Genomic DNA, 20,827 nt, shown 5'->3' on the forward strand with positions numbered 1-20,827 from the left:
TTGAGTCCAAGCCATGACATTACCTCCACTGTGTTTCACAAATCAACTTGCATGTTTGATATGAGCAGATCCTTTTTTTTCCCCCCTACAAACATTAGCCTCTCCATAACTTCTGAAAGTTATTTTGTCTCATCATTCCTGAGCACTGAGTATGCCACCTAAAAAAAAAAAAAGTCGCAAATTGCCATCTTTATTTTTTCCCCATATTCAGAGCAAAGCATAATTGACAGCAAAACTCAACTATACAAAAACAAAAACTGCTAAGAAAATACTTACCTAGGCCGTTCCTTCTGTGATTTAAAACAAGATTAATCCGCTTTTTCAGCTATACTGTTTAGAGCTTTATCCGAATGACCATTGATGTCAGTGAGCAGTGTAACATCAAACAGGACAAGTAAATTGCTGATTTGCTGAGGAGATGAAGTCGTATTTCTCACAAAAAAGTTCACATCCACTCCTTACACTTAAATAACATCTTCGGAGAAATTAGACTGCAGTTGCAATCTGTGTTAAAATTACAGGTTTAAGCTGAATGAATTTAAGACTTAAAATTTTCATGGCGCAACACTGTCATACAAAAACAACAAACAATATCTTTTAACCAATTATAAATAGAATAACTATAAGGGTTGGGCAATTAGTCCATGAACTGCAATCACTCCTGTACACACAACACATGAAAAGCGGGTGGGGGTGAGGACTATCAATCCAAGCAAGTCTCTCATGCGTTCCAAGATAGTCTCAAACTGAAAGTTTGTAGCTCAGGATACACGATAAAGTGATAAAACATTGTGATGGGGAGGTGTGTGTTCTTGATCCTTGGGTCCCAATTAAAAGTGTGTTTGAAATGGTGTTTCACCAGAGGGGGTTACAAGTTAACCATTCAAACTAGGATTGTTATTATGCTTTGAAAAATGATGGTGGGAAGGATCATATTCGTGGTGGTACTGTGAAAAGTTACGGGGAAGGGGAGGGCTTTCCAGTTCAGGCATTGTCGCCACTGTCTACTGTGTGAACTTTAAACAGATGTTCCGGCTTGTTGCCGTTGCTATGGTGCTCCCACATCTGCAGATAGAGCCTCTCCAGGTCCATGGTGTACTGTTTGGTGTTGAAGAGAGGACTGCTGATGCGCTGCTTCCAAACACGTGCCCTAATCATCTTCAGGCTGCAAGAAGTAAACGCAATTAAGAGGAAAAAAATCGACAAAATGATACAAGAATGATGTTCCAAGTAGCAACAAATTTCTCATACTATTCCATGTCAGAGCCCAACTTGACTGCTATGTCCTCATAGTCCTGCCGTGTATGGGCAATGAGTTCCGGGCAGCCAAGGCAGCTGAGTTGTGAAGCAGCCACTCGTGAGGCAAGGGTTTCACCTTTACAAGAATTAAAAGATTCAGAATGAATCTCAGATTTCTTTACACTGTGTACATACTTCATTGATAAAGTATGTGTTTGGTTGCCAAGCAAATTTTTTGAATCTGAATCATTAGTGAGAAGCCTCACCTGGCATAGTGACCATGGGTGTTCCAGCCCAGAGAACATCCATGCCTGTGGTGTGACCATTACACAGAGGTGTGTCTAAGCACACATCGGCCAGCTGGCCCCTCCTAACATGTTCCTCTTTGGGGGCCACTGGAGAGAAGATGATGCGAGAACCTGGCAGACCCATGTTCTGAGCATACTGCTGGATGTTAGGCTCTCCCACAGCGGGGAACCGAAGAAGCCACAACACACTATTGGGCACACGTTTTAGGATCTGCAGAAACAAACATATCTTTTTAAATACACCACATAGCTAGATAGTTATTATGAACATGTAGTGGAAGGTATAAGCAGATCTGATTTACATTGGCCCACATCTGAAGCGTTGGGGGATCAATCTTGTAGAGTTGGTTGAAGTTGCAGTAAACAATGGAGTCCTCTGGAAGACCATACTGGGAGCGGGTGGTCACAACAATTGTGCGTGGCACTTCTTCCCCAGTGGCAGCTTTATTATTGATCTGGAATGAAGGTGAAAATCTCACTTGTAAATACAACATATAGCATTCAATTAGTGTACAAGTTTTCTCCCCACCCGTTCTGTGTCTCCACTACACTATATTTCCACAACCATATCAAGGTAGACTAGAAGCATCATTATGAACATTCATAAGTCTGAGTGGCTTGTCATTTGTACCTGTGTGGTGGCAAGGCCATTGCTGACAGTGAAGCTGTTGATGGTGACCTGTATTTGGCCTTGGTTGATCATATTGATGATTGCTTCAGCAGCCGTATTCATGGGGATCACAGGCATAGACAAAGCTCCATTTGTGTCTACAGCTGGCTCCTGATTGTTTTCACATTTCATCTGGGCAAGAGAACAGTTTCAACTTTAATGCTAAGCCAAATTTTCAATGATGTACTCTCACACACTATCAAGTTCTTAATACCACAACAGAATAACCTGTTTAGTTTCAAGAAGTACCTTAATCACTTTTACATCTGGCAGACTGTCCAAGAAGGCCTTCAGATCAATACCGTTGAGAACAATGCGGTTGTCAAAGATGTGTCCATTTGATTTGAAATCAATCACTGCCTTTTTCTGTGAGTACAAAATGTACCTCGTTATACAACTTTACAAGAAAAACTGAAGAAGGAAAAAACCTCTGACGCAGAACAAACCTTGAGATGAGGAAACATGTTGGCATGGTCTCCAATGAAAAATGTATGTGGCATGTAGGCAACCTTCTCAGAATATTGCTCCACTACTTCAATAGGTGATGTCTCCTTGTCAGTGATGATGTAGTCCATGAAGGGTGCACCACTAGTTCCAGGGTAACCTAGCCACATGGCCTGTTGCAGAAGAGATTTTATTTCACTCCCCCCAATAGTAGAACATTCTCTCTTAGAGGCTTAATCCCAAGATTCCATTTTGAATTATTAAAAATCCATATATTGACCATACCTGAATTGGAGCAGGGTGGAGCGCAAACAGCTCATTTCTGGCTCCCTTGGTATATCCATTCATGTTAACCAGAATGTGGACACCGTCCTGGTGAATTCGATCAGCTGCCTTTCCATTGCAAGGAATCTTCAAGTAAGGATATTAGTATCAGTCTAAACAGTTTCCTTTTCAGATAATATAAGAAGTGGACAGTGAACAGTTACAATTACATAATCAGTTACCTGTGAGAGGTCTGTGAAATTATGAGCCTCCGCCACAACTTTCACTCTGAAGTTGGTACTGTCATCAGGGCTCAGTGCGTAACAAAACACCTTGAAAAACAAACTTTAATTAAAGCTCACAAATGTTTTTTGTATAATAACTCTTTAGGGATTTACCCAATTTGCACAATGTCTTAAATTACAAACGTAATTTACAATAAGCATAACTCACCTCAAATTTGTCTGGATTATGCATCCCAGGGATGGACTGCATCAAGTGAGACGTCGGATGGTTGCCAAAGTCAGAGCTGACATAACCTATACGCAGCCGTCCACCACTGGCCTTCAGATCTTTAGGATGCTCGTAGGCAGGTTTATGCAATGCATTTATCTGTGAAATAAGCACATGTTGGGGAAGTACTTAATCAGAGATTGTAGAACCCATGCTAGCTGATTCCACAGTGGATTTAAATTCATTTCTTATTTAATGTATCCAAGCCGCCTCCAAGGTAATTAATCGCTGACCCCCTCATCTCTGCCACCAGTCACTTCCACCAAGCCCACCACCCCATAAACAAGTTAAATGTTACTTGCTTTGAAGAGAGCGTGTACCTTGTCCAGACAAAGGTTTCCATGGCGCTCAGCAATAGCCTTGCGGAAGCCGTGAGAGAGTGGGTACAACATACTATGATGAGGGTGAACTGACGGCAAGCGATTCTTTTCTAGCTGGTCAGCAACAATGCTCACAAGCTTCTTCATCCGATCATCATAATCTGTCCAATCGCAGACAATCTAAAAGAGAGCGAAATATCTCGATTAAAAAGTTTCTAAAATACGTAGGGGAAATATGCAGACATCACGGAATCTATTAACCATACAAACCTGCAAGCAATGTGCCAAGTTACAGTAGGCATCAGGGAAATCTGGCTTGAGTTTCAAGGCTGTGCGGTAAGAAGCAATGGCCTCTGGGATGTTTCCAGAATCCTAATAGCAGAGACAAGCATTACAATACATAAGAAACACTGTTCTGTGGTACAGCATAGTACAACTGCAGCACTTTCAACCTTTGCAATATTGTACCAGCCTTTTGCCAATTCTGTTTAGTAACAACATTCATAAGATCTCAAGGGTAATCTTACAGTTAGAACCACTACATGGAAGAACGCTATGCACAATGTCCACTTTTCTACACATTTCCAATGGTATGAGATTCTACGATCAAAGAAAAGGCTAATAATGCCTACTTTGTGTATTGAAGCCAAATTGCTGTGAGCATCAGCAAAAGCAGGGTTGATCTGGATGGCACGTGTGTAGCACTGGAGCGCTCCCTGCACATCTTGCATTTCTTTCAGCGTGTTGCCCATGTTTGAGTAGGCATCCGCAAATGTGGGACTGATTCTAAAATCAAAGAGCCAGTGTTAACAGCTTCTGGGAACACACTGTCACCCGTGCAAAGCCATGTCCAGTAAATTAGTTGTCTGCTAGAATACAATTATATACTGTATAGAGCAAAATTACAAACCTGATAGCTTCCTTATAGTGCATGAGGGCCTCCTGGAGTTTCCCCTGCTGCTGCAAGACACTGGCAAGGTTGGAGTGAGCTGCTGCAAACTCTGGGAACACCTACAAAAAACGTAATGTGCAAATGTTGTGAGGACACTTGTTAAATTCGCCAATTATTCATCCATCCATCTTCTTCTGCTTATTTGGGTTTGGATACTGGATAATTAAATCACATTAAAATCTAATCAATCATTAAATTCTAGTACCTCTAGGGCTTTCCTGTATAACTGAACAGCCTCCTCAATGTTGCCTTGCTCACGTTTGATATTAGCCAAGTTGTTAAGGGAGTCTGCATGGGTTGGGCACAGACGCAAAGCTGTGTTGTAGCACTCTTCTGCCTCAGACACCTGGGAAAGATGTTAGCCAATTCAGTCATTCATCAAGTCAATGTTTCTCTGATTACGTATGTAGGACAATTCAAGACAAAGTGCCTTACATTGCCTTTCTCCTTCAGGGCATTTGCCAAATTACAGTACGCATCTGGGAAGTGGGGTTGAAGCTCAATGGCTCGGCGGTAGGTGTCAATAGCCAGGTCAATGAGGCCTTGTTCGTAGTAGACACAGGCCAGGTTTCCGTGTACAACGGCATGGTTGGGACTAAGACTGAGGGCTCTCAAATACCCAGCCACAGCTCTGAAAACACAAAATATTCTCAAGATTATTACTGTCATTATGAATTACACACATTTAGTCATACACAACTTAAATTACGGACCTGTCAAAGATTCTGGCTTCCTTCAAAACATTTCCTAAGTTGATGTAAGCATCAAGGAAATTTGGGTCCAAAGTCACGGCCTTGAAATTGATACAAAAGCATAAATAAATATGAGGCAAACATATAGGATTACAAAAATGAGTGCCTACAACATATCTCCATGTAAAACTACTGACCTTTTCAAAATGGTGTATGGCCAGCCATATCTCTCCCTGGGCATTGAACACACAGCCCAGGTTGCTCCAAGCCACTGCGAAGTTGGGCTGAGTCTCAATGGCTTTCAGGTAGCAAGCCTTGAGTTTCCAACGGGGAAAAAAAAAGGAAAGGTAGAGAATAGGTAGAAAGGAAGAAGTGTAGTACAGAGAGGGGAGGACAAAGGATTGAAAAAAAACATAGAAGAATAAAAGCAAGAAAAAAAAAGGGCAGAGAAAGCAAAATTAGTGACAATTCTACAGGACGACAAAAAGTGAGTCTACAGCATGGGCTCGCATGCGCGTAAGACTGCCGCGCTAAGCTGCATTGCTTTTCCTACGCTGCGCAGATCCAACCAACACCCACATGTTGGCCATCATCTTGCAGTTATGGCCACATACTTAAAAACATAGTGGCAACATTATTCTGTAGATTACACTGCCCTCTAATCAGACCACCAATGATGAGCTACAAACAAACTTCTGCATAATTTGTCTCTGAATTTATCTGGGCATGACATCTCACAACCTGGGATGGTGGACAGTTTGTGCAGGTGATGGTCCCTGTAATGCATGCGCAACAAATACACGCAGGCGCGCGGGGTGTATGTTTTGCCACAATCACCACCACAATGCACCATAAGACGCTTGCGCAGCCTTGCTCCTGGCAAAGGCCATTGCTTTGCCGCTTCGCTCGCTCTATGGCCTGGTGCAACAGGTGCAGACCAACAACCCCTGGCAGAGAACCTGCCACACCAGACTGGCACACACTCACACCCACCATCTCTTTGGGGAAAAAAACGTGTATTGTCAAAAATGCTTTCAATACCTGGGACATTTTGAATTTGATAGGAAAATAAATCACTGAGGGTAAAATTGCACATGGCCAATTTTTTTTTTTTACTCCAAAATCTATTGGTATATGGGAGCGAAGCTGGTTGTAAGGGTTGAGAGGTCCACAGCCATGAGGCCAAAGGGACTGGGGTAGGGATCGTATGCTGGCGCGCTTTGCCTTTTTAGTTGCTAGGAGGGTATCGCTGCGCAGCCCGTGCGCTACTGCAGACTCACAGCGCACTATCTGCATCATCAGAGCGCTGCAACTTAATAAAGGAAAAAATAAAACAAAACAGGAAAAATAAACAACACAAGAGTTAGAGGGTTCTTACTTGTTTATCACCATTATTGCTTCCAAATCCAAGTTTCTCTTTACTTAATATGGAACTCAGTAATTAGTATAAGCATATCTAAAAAATGCTTACTGTAATTTCTTTTGTTACTTTTTTCATTTGCTCTTCGAGAGATGCCACAAGAGAGAGGAGCTCAAGCGTGAAGTGAGGTGGTTTTTCTTTTGCTGGCTGTTACAAACCCGTTACCATATTTTTGGACTTTGTCAGAGTGGTGGCCGCGGCTGGCTGGAAGAAGAGAAGACTGAGGCTGCCCTTAGTGTTCCTTTCCACCTGGACCTACGCAGGAATAGTGTCACCCACCTGAAACCTTCTATACAACAATTTCAGTTGAGGAAAACCAAAAGAGACAAAAATCAGAAACAACATCGTTAGTAAATTTGATAAACAATGCAATTGTCTTCAAATATGGAAATGCAATAGGTTCTTCCAAACACAACAGACATTAACAGACTATTGTTAAATATTTGTACATGCAAAAATTGTTATGTTTAAAAAAATAAATTAAAAAAAACTATATTTTGGGGGAGTTTGAAGGGGGAAGAAAGGCTTTGTTGTGTTCATTTATTCCAGTTGTCATTGAAATATTTACTTTTTAATTACAACTACAGGAGGGCAGTTACTGGCTTGACCTTAACCAAATGAACTGATCCCATTTCGTTGGGGGAAATTACATATCTGAAGCAAAATGCAAGAAGAATTAATCATTGGGTTTCCTGTCTTTTAACATTTCCAGGAAATGTTTTAATACTTAAAATGGTTTGTCCTGGCCTGCTCTCTTGAATCCTGGCCAATGGGGTGGGGAGAAAAGTCTGTGGTTTATTTGGATCTAGAAGACTCCACAGCTCTGAAATGAAGAAGTCATCGCTGTTGCTGCGCACGCCTGTCCTTCTAGCACCGCATTTGACGCAGGCGGTGGAGTAGATTGTGAGCTGTCTTCTTGACACCACTTGGGGGCACAATTGAAATGATGCATTTACACTACATGTTTTTATGTAAAACCGCATAAAAGATAGCACAGGTAAGACCAGCAGTAACAGTTTAAAGCAAAAGGATATACGCATGAAAAGTATTGCTGGGGAGTTCTCCAGCACTTTTTTGGGATGACTGAAAGGTCAGGAAGACAGCTCTTGCTGCGCAGACTCCACCAATCCTTAGCAAGCGCGCGGGGGGTAGAGCGACAGAGCAGAGGAGTTTGTCACTCCCTGATACTCCATCCCCACTCCACAACCCCCCCATCTAACATAAAATAAGATGGCCTGTAACCACTGGGACAATCCACACCTCCAGATTTGACCCAACCCAGGGAGCCCCATGTTATCAGAAAGAGCTGAAGTGGCAAATAGCTTAACAGTACTCCTGGCAAGGGAAAGGGAAACAAGTGCAATGTCAATGAACTTAGAATTCATCATCACAGCAGACAGATAATACTGGAGTTCAGTGGCTAGGTTACAAACCATCTTATCTTTAGCACTGCAAATATAAACTACTTTCTCATCAGTTCATATATTCCTCACAGACCGAGCCAGCATTTTCCCTCCAGAATCAACTGTAAAAGTGCATGGAATGAATTATATTACGACAAGCATTTGACCTCCTCCAGCCTTTCTTCCAAAGGGGAGGGGGTGACCGCTTGTTAAAGGTCACCCCGAACCAAAAGGAATTGGGAGGTAATATACAGGTTTGGGGAAGATGTAAGATGTCTACTACACTGGAAAACTAAGATTCTTTAAAAACAGAACAGAAAGTGTTTAATAAAAGTGAAAAAATATACATTTACCTCAAATTGGCTTTCAACTATTTCTAGTCCAGAACATCACTTTTAATACTGCTAATGTGAAAGACGGAAAATGTCTGTATTCTCTGGAATTGAAATGACCAAAAGATGAGGTTCTCCGGTTGTTTTAAAAAAATAAATATATATAAATTTAAAAAAAAGAAAAAAAGAAAAAGTCTACTATTTAGTTGGGGGGAGGTGGGACACTAAAAACAACACACAAAGACCACCACCACACATCATTTGAAATACCAAATCAAGGTGACATACCTTGGCCTCTTCCAAGCGTCCAAGTGCTTTAAGCAAGTTGCCCAAGTCACTACGCACACAATACAGATCCTGAGAAAGAGAAACAAGTTTTTACTAATCCCCTTCAGTTGTATTGCAAGCGTGTTGTGCGCAAATGTGTTTATGACATGTAGCATCCAACTTACAGGGTTATACTGTAATGCAGACACATAAGCCTGCACTGCTCCCTCCATGTCCCCGGCGGCAACCAGAGCTGCTGCCAGGTTGATGTAGCCGTCGATGAAATCTGGTTTCAGTCGCAGAGCATGGCGGTAATGTTCGATGGCCTCCTGCAGTTGCCCTCGCTCCTTGTACACGTTCCCCAGGTTGGAGTATGCCTCCGCCAACATTGGGTTCTGTTTGATGGCCAATGTACTGAAGTGGGCAGACCTGTTGGATTGGATTGGTGGTTTGTGATATCATGTGATACTGATAAACTAGTAGCAAAGCACTTCACAGTGCAGATTACTACTGACCATTAACATACTCAAAAACAACTCAAGACTTTTTGATGGCAGGTCAGTCATAAATCTCTGCGTTGCGGGTGCTGCAACTATACTGCACCCACAGCCCACAGCCCACACCTCACCTGTCAAGTCTTCTGCATTGGAAGTGAATGGAGGACAGGAGCAGCAGCACGCCCGTGTTGTCAGGCTCCTGGCGCCATAGCTGCATGCAATGGCGCTCTGCTGCCTCAAAGTCCCCTGACTGATATTCCCGGTGTGCCAGCTCAGCCAACCCTTGGAAGGAAAGCATACGTTTTGTCGGTTCTGGAGCACCAACACAGCCCGAGGAGCAGGGGGGAAACAAGACGTTAGATGTGATGGATGGAGAAATGGCAGACAAATGAAAATTAAATCAAAAGAAAAGGCATAACGATATATGAAAATACAATTTAAAACATACTAACCAACTCAAAGTGGAGTTAAGATGTTGCAATTAATACGAAAAGTGGTTGTCATTGATGATTTACAACCACCTGTGTCTGTGATAATATTCATGCACAAAGAACTGCTTCAGTATGAACAAGCACATTATGTGTACCTGCAGAAGACATATTTTTCAAAACAAAATGTGCATGTTGACTCTTCATTTTTTCATGAGTTCAGCATAACCAGCTGAGTAAAACATTTTTCTGTTTTACTTAGAAATGAAGACAAAACAGGGGAGGGGGAAATACATGCATGAGGTGACAAAACATGAGTGAGGGGCATCATGACATATACTTATACAATACAGTCACTTGCCACACATTCATGTAATATAATAAAGAGGCATTAGGGGTCATTCAAACCTGCAGAGTAGAGACAAAACATTTACATCGATTGCAGCGGGCTTTATGTAAAAACTGTCTACTCTATCATCCATCTATCAATCCAAATGTGTGGAGAGGCACCGCAGGTACTTCCTTCCTGCTGCTCTAGGACTACTCTCAGTAACATGTACATTACTCGGTTTTGTCACTTCACAGGGATTACTCCAGATGTTTATTCAAAACTGCTTGCTTACGTTTTTTTGTTTCACACTACGCTCCTGCTACACTCATCTGCATATACACTAGGTCCCAACTTACGAACACCCGACTAGTGAACACTCGCCGATACGAACACAAGTCGACTGGTTTATATTTTATTTTATTTTGCCTTGTAGTGCTTAGGAATCAGTATGTATACTGCTACTGTACATGCTTGACCAGTAGAGGGCACTGTGACACTGCTAATGGGACCAAGAGGCAGCCTTAGAGCTAATGAGACCAACAGACTGGGCAGAGAAAGCTTCCAGTAAAGCTAGGAAAGCTAGGATTTAGCTGGATGATACAACCCGGACAGAGCGTGTGATTAAAGTTTATGAAGAGTTAATAGGCCTGCTTAATTCTACACCACCCACAGAACACTACTTCTTTTAGAAGAGTCTAACGACGACGACCATTTGTCCTTTTTTTCAATATCTCCTCCTCCTCCACCACGACAACACCTCTTCAAAGGTAAATAACATTTATAATTACGTATTATTATATCATTTTTATTAGTTTTTTCATTAATTATCCTCGTTTAATATTACTACTGCATCCAAACTCATTTACATACATACGCATATACGTATATATACATATATACATACATTGGTAATATTAATTTTGTTTCGACTTAAGAACGATTCGACTTAAGAACGGTCGTCTGGAACCAATTGTGTTTGTTAGTTGGGGACCTAGTGTATTGTATTTAGTCATAGTATATCGTAAGGGCGTGTATGTAAAGTCACCAGTCACATCTTCATACTTATATCATCATGAACACTTGCGTCAACATATTTATCTTTATTTTGTTAATCACTGTCGCCATTCACCTGCATATATAGGAGGGGTCACCAACACAGTGCCCGCGGGCACCAGGTAGCCCCCCACAACCACATGAGGTGCCCGCAGGCCTGCTTTTCATTCAGGTTTTCAGTTAATAATGTGAGAACATTAGAAAGAAATGTATTCTGAAACATAAAATGTGAGTTGTGGATACCAGCATTTTGTGAATGTTTTGGTAAAACAAGCATATTTGATTTGTTTGGGTTGAAATAAGATATGAAAATCATTTCTACAAAAATGAGTTGCTAGTTGCCATTTTCATTTTCTAAAAGTAGCTCTCGCAAGAAAAAACGTTGGTGACCCCTGATATATAGTATATATCTGTGCACACTCCAGGGGCTCAATTTTTAATTGTCTGGTGTAACTATGTACATGTAGTCTGGATTTTTTTTTATATGGCTATGAAACTTGAACTTCCCCATGCGGTTCTATTCTATTCTATGCGGACAGTGCAAGAAAGTCAGTTTAATTACAGGGCCAATCATAACAACAATCTGCGCCATGCAGCAACGTCATTTGCATGCAAGAACAGCACTCAAGATTCCACAGCATACTGTGGATGTGAAATAGTCTCAAAATTGTCATTTTTGACGTGAATAATTACGGAAATATATGTGTACCAAGAGAGGTTAGAGTCACGCACTCCTGTAAAACGCCTCTCACTTATTTCGTGATCAATAATACATAATATGGCAAAATGTAACATCAGCAAAACATCACTGACGTATGACGCAGGGAGAAACCTGGTTGTGTTGCCTCCAAAAGATGTTTCTTGTCATGCTAGCTAGCTAGCTAGCTACTCGTTCGGGTCACGCGTTAGCATTTAAATGCAATGGACGTTCTCGTTCTCGCCATTTTGTTTATATTTTTAAAGACACCAACCTGTGCTGTCAGCCACGTTCCCCACGGAGCTCGCCATCTCCTCGGTCTTCGCCTCTTGCACGGTGGACGTCAATGTGTCAGCCGGCAGGTTTACAGTTTAAGAGAAAAAACGTTGTCTTTGTCGGTCACTAGCAGCAAACACGTTGCTAGCCAAACAGCGAGCCGTTAGCTCAAATTTTTGCCGCGTCAAGCTCTGCTAAGTAAAAAGCTGATGTTAGTCCACGGTTGTAAAATGAACGGGTTCTATCAAACAATTCCGAGTGACATTAGATGCGTTTTTCAAAGCTAAAGCTACCTGTCTCTTCCAACAATGCAGTCAAGGAATACAAAATGGCGAAGTGGGTGTGACTCAGTTTTTCGCCAGAAAGTAGTTCCACACCTCGTCATGTCCGCTCAAAATCCATGTCAAATATAAGGAAATATTTCATGAACGTCGTCACATCGATCACTCTTAATGGACGACTCATACGGTTTCTTAACAAATTCGAAACGTGCTATCATCTATAAAATATCGCAATAACGAAATATACTGCGCGGATGTATACATTGGTGCAGTGAGGCGGAGTGCAAACGACGAAATCCTACGCAATATGATCACGTATGCTTACACTGTACATATACACAGACACTTAAGAAAAAAATAAATATTTAAGGAGTAATCAAAGAGTAAGATTGATATGAGCAAAGGGATAATAATATAATGCCAGTGCAATTCAAATAAGTGGGTGTGTGATTAATAAGCCGGGACATTATCTGCATTTATACAAAAAGATAGTATTTACATTAAAGAAAAACAGAATTTACAGTGTCAACACTGACGTGTTCAAGTCATCAGGGTGACGGCCTTGGGGTCCGGGGTGTGTGGGGGCTGCAGTGATGTTCCCTGCCCACTTCCTGGCCCTGGACCCATACAGGTCACATATGGAGGGAAGGTAGGCTCCCATTATTTATTACTGAATCTGTTTTTACACATTTTTTAAATTATTTTCTTTCCCGATTAGAAAATGGTAACATGTTAAACACAGAAAGTGAACAAATTATCAGTAATTGCTGATATAGGTTTTAAATACTTTATTATAAGCTCCTTTAAAGCTGATTTAGGTAATAATACTTTGTTATAAGCTCCTTTTCGGACATGTTGAATTATGCAAGTGTAAAGATATGATGTTCCTAAATGTAACTTTGTCAAGGTAGGTTAATACATTTAAAGTAGGTTCAAATATGAACTACGCCCCAGTTTGATGTGGTGGAGTTCAACATAACTGCCGAGTACAAGCATAACAAAAAGACAAACCGATAATCAAGCAAAAGTGCGCACAATGTACTTTGTTTATTTGGTTTATGTATAGTTGGTTCAATGTTGGGAAATCTGGATGTCTATCTTTTATCTATAAGCAGGGAAAATTTTCAAAATAAATTCTATATTTTTTTTCAGTACTGATGTTTTATTTAATATTTGGATTACTAGTTTATTTTTTATTTTAATTCAGCTAACACTTTTATAGTTGTATGATTGTGATTCGATTTAATCCAAACTATATTATGTAAACCTTTCAACTCAACCAATAAGATCTGTGCCAAGTTAGTGAGTGTATGGATTCTCAAACTGTGGTACAAGTACCACGAGTGGCACGAGGGCCTTCTCTTTTGGTACAAAGCACACCCAAATAAGCTTATAGACATATACATAGAAAATAAGTGTACAAATACAAATAGCAAATTACTCACGACAGAGTCACTATTCACGAAGTTTGAGAGCCATTGATTAGTGTATTTTCTGGCGATGACATAGAGTGAAATGGCCAACAGGGGGCAACCTCTGCAAAGTAATTGGACTGGAAGCTTTCTGCAGTCGTCAGATCATCCGTCCATCCATTTTCTATGAGTTTATCCTCACTAGGGTCACAGGGGTATGCTGGAGCCCATCCCAGCTGACTCCAGGCGAGAGGCAGGGCACTCTCGCAGGTCCTCAGATCAATTTATTTTGTGGGTTCTTAGCTATTGCACATTTAACCCACCTGAAATCAGTTGGTCAAATGTATCAAAAATATCCATGTGTTTAAGACATATACTGTACAATTCACTTGCTGATATTACTTTGATCTCTGCTTCACTTCATTTTTTCTTGGACTCAGATGTAAGATTTTAGCAAAAGGGCCCATGCAGTCATTAACATACCATTCTGCCCTGCGTATTTTGAAAAGGGTGTTTCTGCTTGCTGCACCCCATTTTCCCATATACACTACTTTCCCACTCCCATCATTGCCCCTGTTAGACTTGCTGTGTGTGTTCAAAGAATCCACAGGGTTCAGGGTTTGTGTACTCTTCCACGCGTTCCCCTCCTTTGCTCTCAGCCTTCACATTGCTCAGTGGTCACCCGATGATGTCATGGGCACTGTATGTGGCGATTGCATCTGACATGCTTTATCTTTGTGCAAGCTGCAGCCTGGCAGTCAGGGGGTGAGCACGTCTTCTCCAGCACATCTAAAGGGTCGGTGACAGCTCTCTGCAACAAACCCTGCTTTCTTTTCACGCAAGCTATTTTTGGAAGCACGTGAGAGCAAAAGGTTCACTAGCTCACTGGACAATTTAGACTTTTTTTTAAATTAAAATGCCATAATTCATAGCATCGGCTTGCTGATGTCAGGACTCTTAATTGCTGCTTCTCAATGAGTGGCCTAAACTTCAACCTGATTATTCTCGGATAAACATGATGACCCACATTATTTAGGAATGCATTCCTCAATACATGAATAGGGTTGATTAGGTATCTGGCCTTGGTGAGCACGTCTGCCTCATAGTCAGGAGATCCGGGTTCCAATCTCCGTGTGAAGTTTCTATGTTCTCTTGGTGCTTTTCTCCACATACTCCGGCTTCCTCACAAATCCCAAAAACATGCATGTTATGCTCATTGGAGACTCCAAAATGTGTCCATATTTTGGAGTCCATTTTGCACACCCCTAAAGTATACAGGACTGTTAAGCATTTTGGATATACTCACTATGATGGACCTAAAAATGTTAAGTATTCCATTTACTTGAAAGTGATCCATTTATTCATTTTCTGCGCTACTCCTCCTGTTCAGCGTGACATTTTTTAAGTACTATTTTTAATGAAACGGGAATGTTCAGAACTCCTGTTTTGATGCTGCTGTCTCACTCAACAGAATAATGCTGCCTGGAGGCGTCGCCATAGTGGATGTTTGAATTGTTGTTGTATACACCACAAACTAAATGAGTTGAGTCAACAGCGTCTCTGCTGGTCGCCGCCAAGTAGTGCACTCACTTGTGCCATAGTCGCTTCAAGACACAATTATTCATCAATCCATTCCTCACATATGACCAAATTTGTAAGTCAGTAAATTGATTATTATGCCCATCCATAAATGAGAGGGAATTGATCTAGCGTGATAGGCAGCTATATAAACCGCTACATTAATCATGATATTAATCACTGACGTGGCACAACTACACCAAACCACTGTGACCTGTCAAAGTGAATTCACCTCCCGCTGTGCTGGCAGATGGAATACAATACAGCTATCTATAAATGTCAGTATCACCTTCGCCTCTGTGGCAGACAGAAGCGTTTGCTCATGCAGTTCACCAATGTTTACAGTTATTTTAAGCCCCATTTTGTCTGACTTTGGTCAAAAATATTCACATGATTTGGGAATGATTTGGTGTTAGATGACAGGCACTAAGTGTTGGATGTCTTCCAGACATGTTAATCATTTCTAGCAGCTGGCCTTTATTTAAAACATTTGTCAGCTGCAGACTGATGTTTTATGGCTGCACATTTTGTCCTTAGAAGTCATGTCAGAACACAACAACTATGCACTCCTGTAAACAGTTTGGCTCTGTGTAAAGTCGGGTACAAATAATCAGATCTGTAACAATGGTGTTTTCCTAATGCAGTCGTCCCTCAACACTTTTTGTTCCAATTTCCCAGCTTTACTCTATCGCGGTTTGTCAAAAATAGAGTTAAGCTTTTTCGTGGTTGAATACAGCTTATTATTTGTCAATTATTATTATTATTGTTGGCCTAAATTAAGCATTTTCAAGCATAAAAATGGCTAAATGAACAAAATACAAACATAAGGCATTCAGAAGATGCATTTAAATACATGTAGTATTCTACACTGGTCACTGGGTGTCAGTAATGTTATTGTAGCGGCAGCTGTATTGGTAGTTCTGAGCTGCTGTTTAAAGTGTGGGCTACAGAGGGCAGTGATGTTCTGGGTTAGAGCTAGCTTTTAGGAAATTATTCCGTAGAAGAAGACAACTATAAAGTATTGAACTGTTTGTGCTGTGTTTTGTGCGTCTGCCTGTAAGACATAATACCCTGTGTCTATTTCAGATAAAACCTTACAGCCACCCTGACCTGGTGTCATACAACTGCCATTACAGTACATTAATTACATAGTTGAGACAATAGACACCACAGGAAATACGCTGTCCAGAAAAAAACAAGAAGGAACTCTACCAATGAGTGAGAGTCTTTGTTATGTTTTATTTATGTCTAATATGTCTTATTTTCTGTTATTTTGTGTACTATATTGAGTAATACAAGTGTAAAGGTGACTATGGGGTGTCATTTCACATTTAAAGGGCTTTATTAATGTTGGAAACCGTATTTAGAAGGTGGTAAACAGTTTCAGGGCATTCAGTCGATCACAACTGGACTGTTCGGGTTGACAGAGGTGTCCTATTTACTCTGACTGGTGTGTGTCCCACCTAGTCTTTGAGCATGAACTGATGAAGCCTGCTCAGATGAAAGGCGAAATGTCTTCTAAGACAACCTGAACAGTCCAGGTGCAATCGATTGAATGCCCTGAGAATACAATGACCTGGATGAATGAGAATATTCATAGACAAGGTGAACGGGTTTTCAATGCTCTAACTACAAAAATATTCCATTTCTAAATAAAGAGCCCTACTTCAATTAACCGTGATGAACGAGGTAAAGAACAGCAGTGCATTTACAGTATTTCATTGGAGGCCAAGCCTCATAGAAAATGGATGGATGGATGGATGGATGGCGCTGCAATGCTGCCTCTGTCCACCATAGGGAGCCAGAGGAGCTTGGAGCACAGAGCAGCCCAGAGGGAGGATGACATCACTGCAGCGCCCCGGCCCAGGCACCAACGGATGCGTTGCTCAGATGCAATGCATTATGGCAAAACTTTAAAGAGTTGTTTTTTTCATTTTAAACCCTTATTGGTACATGTTTGTATATTTCTCAGGGATACATTTTGAGTGTTAAGTTGCTGTCTGATGAGTTTAGTGTTCTTATTAAGATGACACCACGAGTCAGACTGTTATATTACACTGTTATATATAATGATCTGCAATTTCCAGTGGGTTGACAAGCTTGTTGTGAGTGCACTGATAGCTCGTGATTGGCGCCTGCCAAAGAAAGATAAATAAATACTTTTATGTATGGCGTGGGGGAGGAATGATCTGCTCATTCAATCAGTGGAGCAGGGCAGCGATAGTAATCTGCCACTGAAACTGCTCCTCTGTCGGGAAATGACGCTGTGCATTGGATGATGCTGGTTGTCCATGATGAAAGGAGGCTCCTCTGTGTCCTTTGCTCTGCCACAAATGTCAGCCTGTCCAGCTCAGTGCCAATGAGAGAGCCTGCCTTCCTCACCAGTTGGTCCAGGCGTGCGGCGTCCTTCTTCTTGAGGGTGCTCCTCTAGAACACTACTGCATACAGGAGGGCAAGAGCTGACAGAAGATCTGTGGCAGCTTCTTGCATACGTTGAAGGACGCCAGCCTTCTACCATTTCTCGAGCTACCGTTTCCTCACTGACTCGCGAGCAGCACAGTATTTAAACAATTATTAGTAGTTCTGAAGTAAAGGAGATGTCACGTGATTAGAATTTAGCCATAAATTAGCTTAATTAATTTAAGAAAAGTAGCGTCTTATACACCGGAAATTACTTTTTTTGGTTCACCGTAACACTGTACCGAGATATTATCGTTATCGTGAGCAATGCATTGCGTGTCGTACTGTATCGTGAGGTACCCTGATATTCCCAGCCTTACTCCCAATATTTCACGCGGCCCATCCTCACCCGGACCCTACCTCCAGCGCCCTCCAGGTAAATTGAGTTGTAGACCCCTGGTTTATATGATATGCTCCAATAACTATGTTGCCCATGTGTCCATCCTCTAGAGCAAAACAGGTCAGGGCTCACCTAAAAGGTGTAGGGACCTGTCTGGTGCGCCCATTAAATCTCAGCATTCCATCACTTGTCACCCATCACAACTTCCTGACCCCTTCACCCTTGCCTATTCTGCTTCCCTCTTCTGTTTTGGAAGATAGTTGCGGTAAAGAGGACCCGATGACACCTACGGTGACAGCAGCTGTTAGTCTCTGCTATCAATTACACAGAATGATTGACATGCTCCCCAACCTTCATTCTCGCGTCTACTCACTCCCAGAACTCTTCCAGCTATCAGAGCGCAGATGTCTGACTTTGCCACTTCCTGCTCCTGGAGAGCAGTGCGTCATTACACAGACACACTCCCTTTTCTTTTAAATACCACAGACATCTTCACTTATGACACATGTTGCACCGCAGGGTTTTAACGGAAACTGCAGCCTCCCTGGGGGGGAAGGGGGGTGGAGGTTGTAGATTACATCGCTCATCCAAAAATTCTCTTCAGGTAGAAAAGTCTACTGAGCCCAGCTTTGCCAGATTTCATTTAGATCCACCTGAGGGTGCATCAGATGTGTACAGTCCCACAGACGGGATGTCTGGGGTGGGGAGGGATTTAAGAGGACCCCCCAAGCCCCCCCCCACCCCACCCCCGCTCCCCAAGCTTTCGTATGGCTCTGTGGAGGTATGCTGTACATTGTTCAGCCTCGCAGAATCAATGGTCATTAGTGATAGTGATATTTCATTTCATTGCAATGATTATGTATGGTTTAAGGCTGTAAAACCCCTCACAATACACTTTATACACTTTTCACATTTCACATTCACATTTCTTGTCTAAACACACTCAAAGACACACTCAACCTTCGTTTGAATTATAATGATCAACCTACATGTAGGACACAAGAAACTATTAAGTCATTCGCAGCTATTTTTTGTCCTGTGACCGGGCCTTTTCGTCCCGGCTGTACTGTAGCATTTTTGTATCCTTGTTAAAACATATCACTGCAGTACTTAGAACCAAAGATTCATTTACAAGCTAGCAAGCAACTAGCGATGACACAGGAGACACACAGGGCGGCACGAAGGAGATTGATTGACAATGGTCTACAGCCAATCAGAATGCAGAAAACAATGGGCGGTGCAGACAGACGAGAGAGGGAAGAGAGAGAGACACTTGACTTCCCACAACGCAATTTTTCATCATTATGTGCTTCACAATGTCATCATACATGTTGGAATTCTTGTTTCTTAATGGACCGCAGCACCCCAGTGCTGGCAGTGCTCATGCAGCCCATGGCAATATTATTATTTTACTTCTCACTTGTGTTGCCAGATATTTAGACAAAAATGGCTGTGTGTTCAGTCATTTTCACTGTATGGTACATTTTTACTGCTACACAAGCTGTCCACTGACTACTCTAAAGTTTATTTATGTATTCGGGACAGTGCACATTAATGAACCGTCTGATACTTCTGTACAGTCTGTAAATGAGCCAGGTTCTAGCATATTTGCTCATTTTCATCTGTAGTCCAGGGGCAGGAAAATAAAAAAAAATAGGTCAATAGAAATATACAAAATCAAGTAAAAACACAGAAACACGACAAAGGATTCCTTCTTTATAAATGGAATACCTCCGTAGTTATGGCATTTGAAAACCTGTTTACAATCTTCTAAATATGGTTTTTAACATGATTACAGCCCTCTCGACATGAAATAACACCCATATAGTCACCTTTACATTTGTATTACCTAATATAGTTGATATAATCAGAGGAAATAAGCCATTTAAGACATAAATAAAACTCGTGCTTGTGTGTGTTGCAGTAAATGTGTTCCGGATGCGTGGAGGCCAGGAAGTGACGTCAGGGTTCAGAGTTGAGTTTTGGCTTGTTGTGGGTTATGGCCGCATCAGTAGTGCATGTTATTATTATTATTATTATTATTATTATTATTATTATTATTATTATTATGATTGTGCCTGTTGTGAGATCATTTAAACCTGCAACAAAAGCCTGTTGTTCCGGCGATCAAGTTTGGTGCTTCTCTCACCAAACAGTTACTGACACCTAGTGACCAATGTAGAATACTACATCCACAATTTCACTGCGTCTTCTTAATGGCTTATATTTGTGTTTTAGTTCATTTAGCCATTTTTATGCTTGAAAATGCTTGATTTAGGCAAAAAAATGGGTACAATTTGCTTACAAATGCATATTTGTTTAAACTAATAATAAGCTGTATTCAACAACAAAACAGCATTAATATACGTTTGAAAAACCGTGATAGAGTGAAGCCGCAAAAGTCAAATCGAAATGTGGCCAGGGACGACTATACGCAACGAAATGTATTCCTCTGTAAGGCTAAAAATACTAATAGACGCACGTCCTGGCCTTTGCAATTAATGCTCTCTTTTTCCACTATTTCTGCATCACTCAAGTGGCTTTGCCCACCAGTGACGCCAGTGACAGCTACAACGTACAGTAATTAAACTGCGACCAGCCCTGAGCAAATAGCACTCATGTTGTATGGGGAAAACCTTTTATCCAGAAA

General features: G+C 41.4%; 2 protein-coding genes across 6 annotated transcripts in view; both read right to left on the minus strand.

Annotated features, from left to right (window-relative positions):
• Positions 1 to 20,827, minus strand: part of gcna (germ cell nuclear acidic peptidase) — a 109,757-nt gene that overhangs the window by 7,047 nt on the left and 81,883 nt on the right. The window lies entirely within an intron of this gene.
• ogt.1 (O-linked N-acetylglucosamine (GlcNAc) transferase, tandem duplicate 1) lies at positions 175 to 12,455 on the minus strand. 5 transcript variants are annotated; one of them, XM_054792052.1, is made up of 22 exons: positions 12,105 to 12,455; positions 9,453 to 9,603; positions 9,010 to 9,253; positions 8,846 to 8,914; positions 5,600 to 5,716; positions 5,424 to 5,503; positions 5,146 to 5,341; positions 4,916 to 5,056; positions 4,669 to 4,769; positions 4,391 to 4,544; positions 4,029 to 4,130; positions 3,759 to 3,938; positions 3,379 to 3,537; positions 3,168 to 3,257; positions 2,947 to 3,072; positions 2,664 to 2,834; positions 2,467 to 2,583; positions 2,179 to 2,349; positions 1,850 to 2,002; positions 1,506 to 1,758; positions 1,252 to 1,375; positions 175 to 1,165 (listed from the first exon to the last, which is right to left on the minus strand). In XM_054792052.1, exons 1-22 carry the CDS (start codon positions 12,139 to 12,141, stop codon positions 985 to 987), a joined length of 3,117 nt encoding a protein of 1,038 aa, XP_054648027.1. In that variant the 5' UTR covers positions 12,142 to 12,455; the 3' UTR covers positions 175 to 984. The 5 variants fall into 5 exon arrangements, with proteins under 5 accessions (XP_054648027.1, XP_054648026.1, XP_054648025.1 ...); XM_054792051.1 differs by having other exon boundaries at positions 3,741 to 3,938; XM_054792050.1 differs by having other exon boundaries at positions 9,453 to 9,633.

The sequence above is a fragment of the Dunckerocampus dactyliophorus genome, chromosome 11 (assembly GCF_027744805.1).
Source record: "Dunckerocampus dactyliophorus isolate RoL2022-P2 chromosome 11, RoL_Ddac_1.1, whole genome shotgun sequence".
NCBI classification, from domain to species: Eukaryota; Metazoa; Chordata; class Actinopteri; order Syngnathiformes; family Syngnathidae; genus Dunckerocampus; species Dunckerocampus dactyliophorus.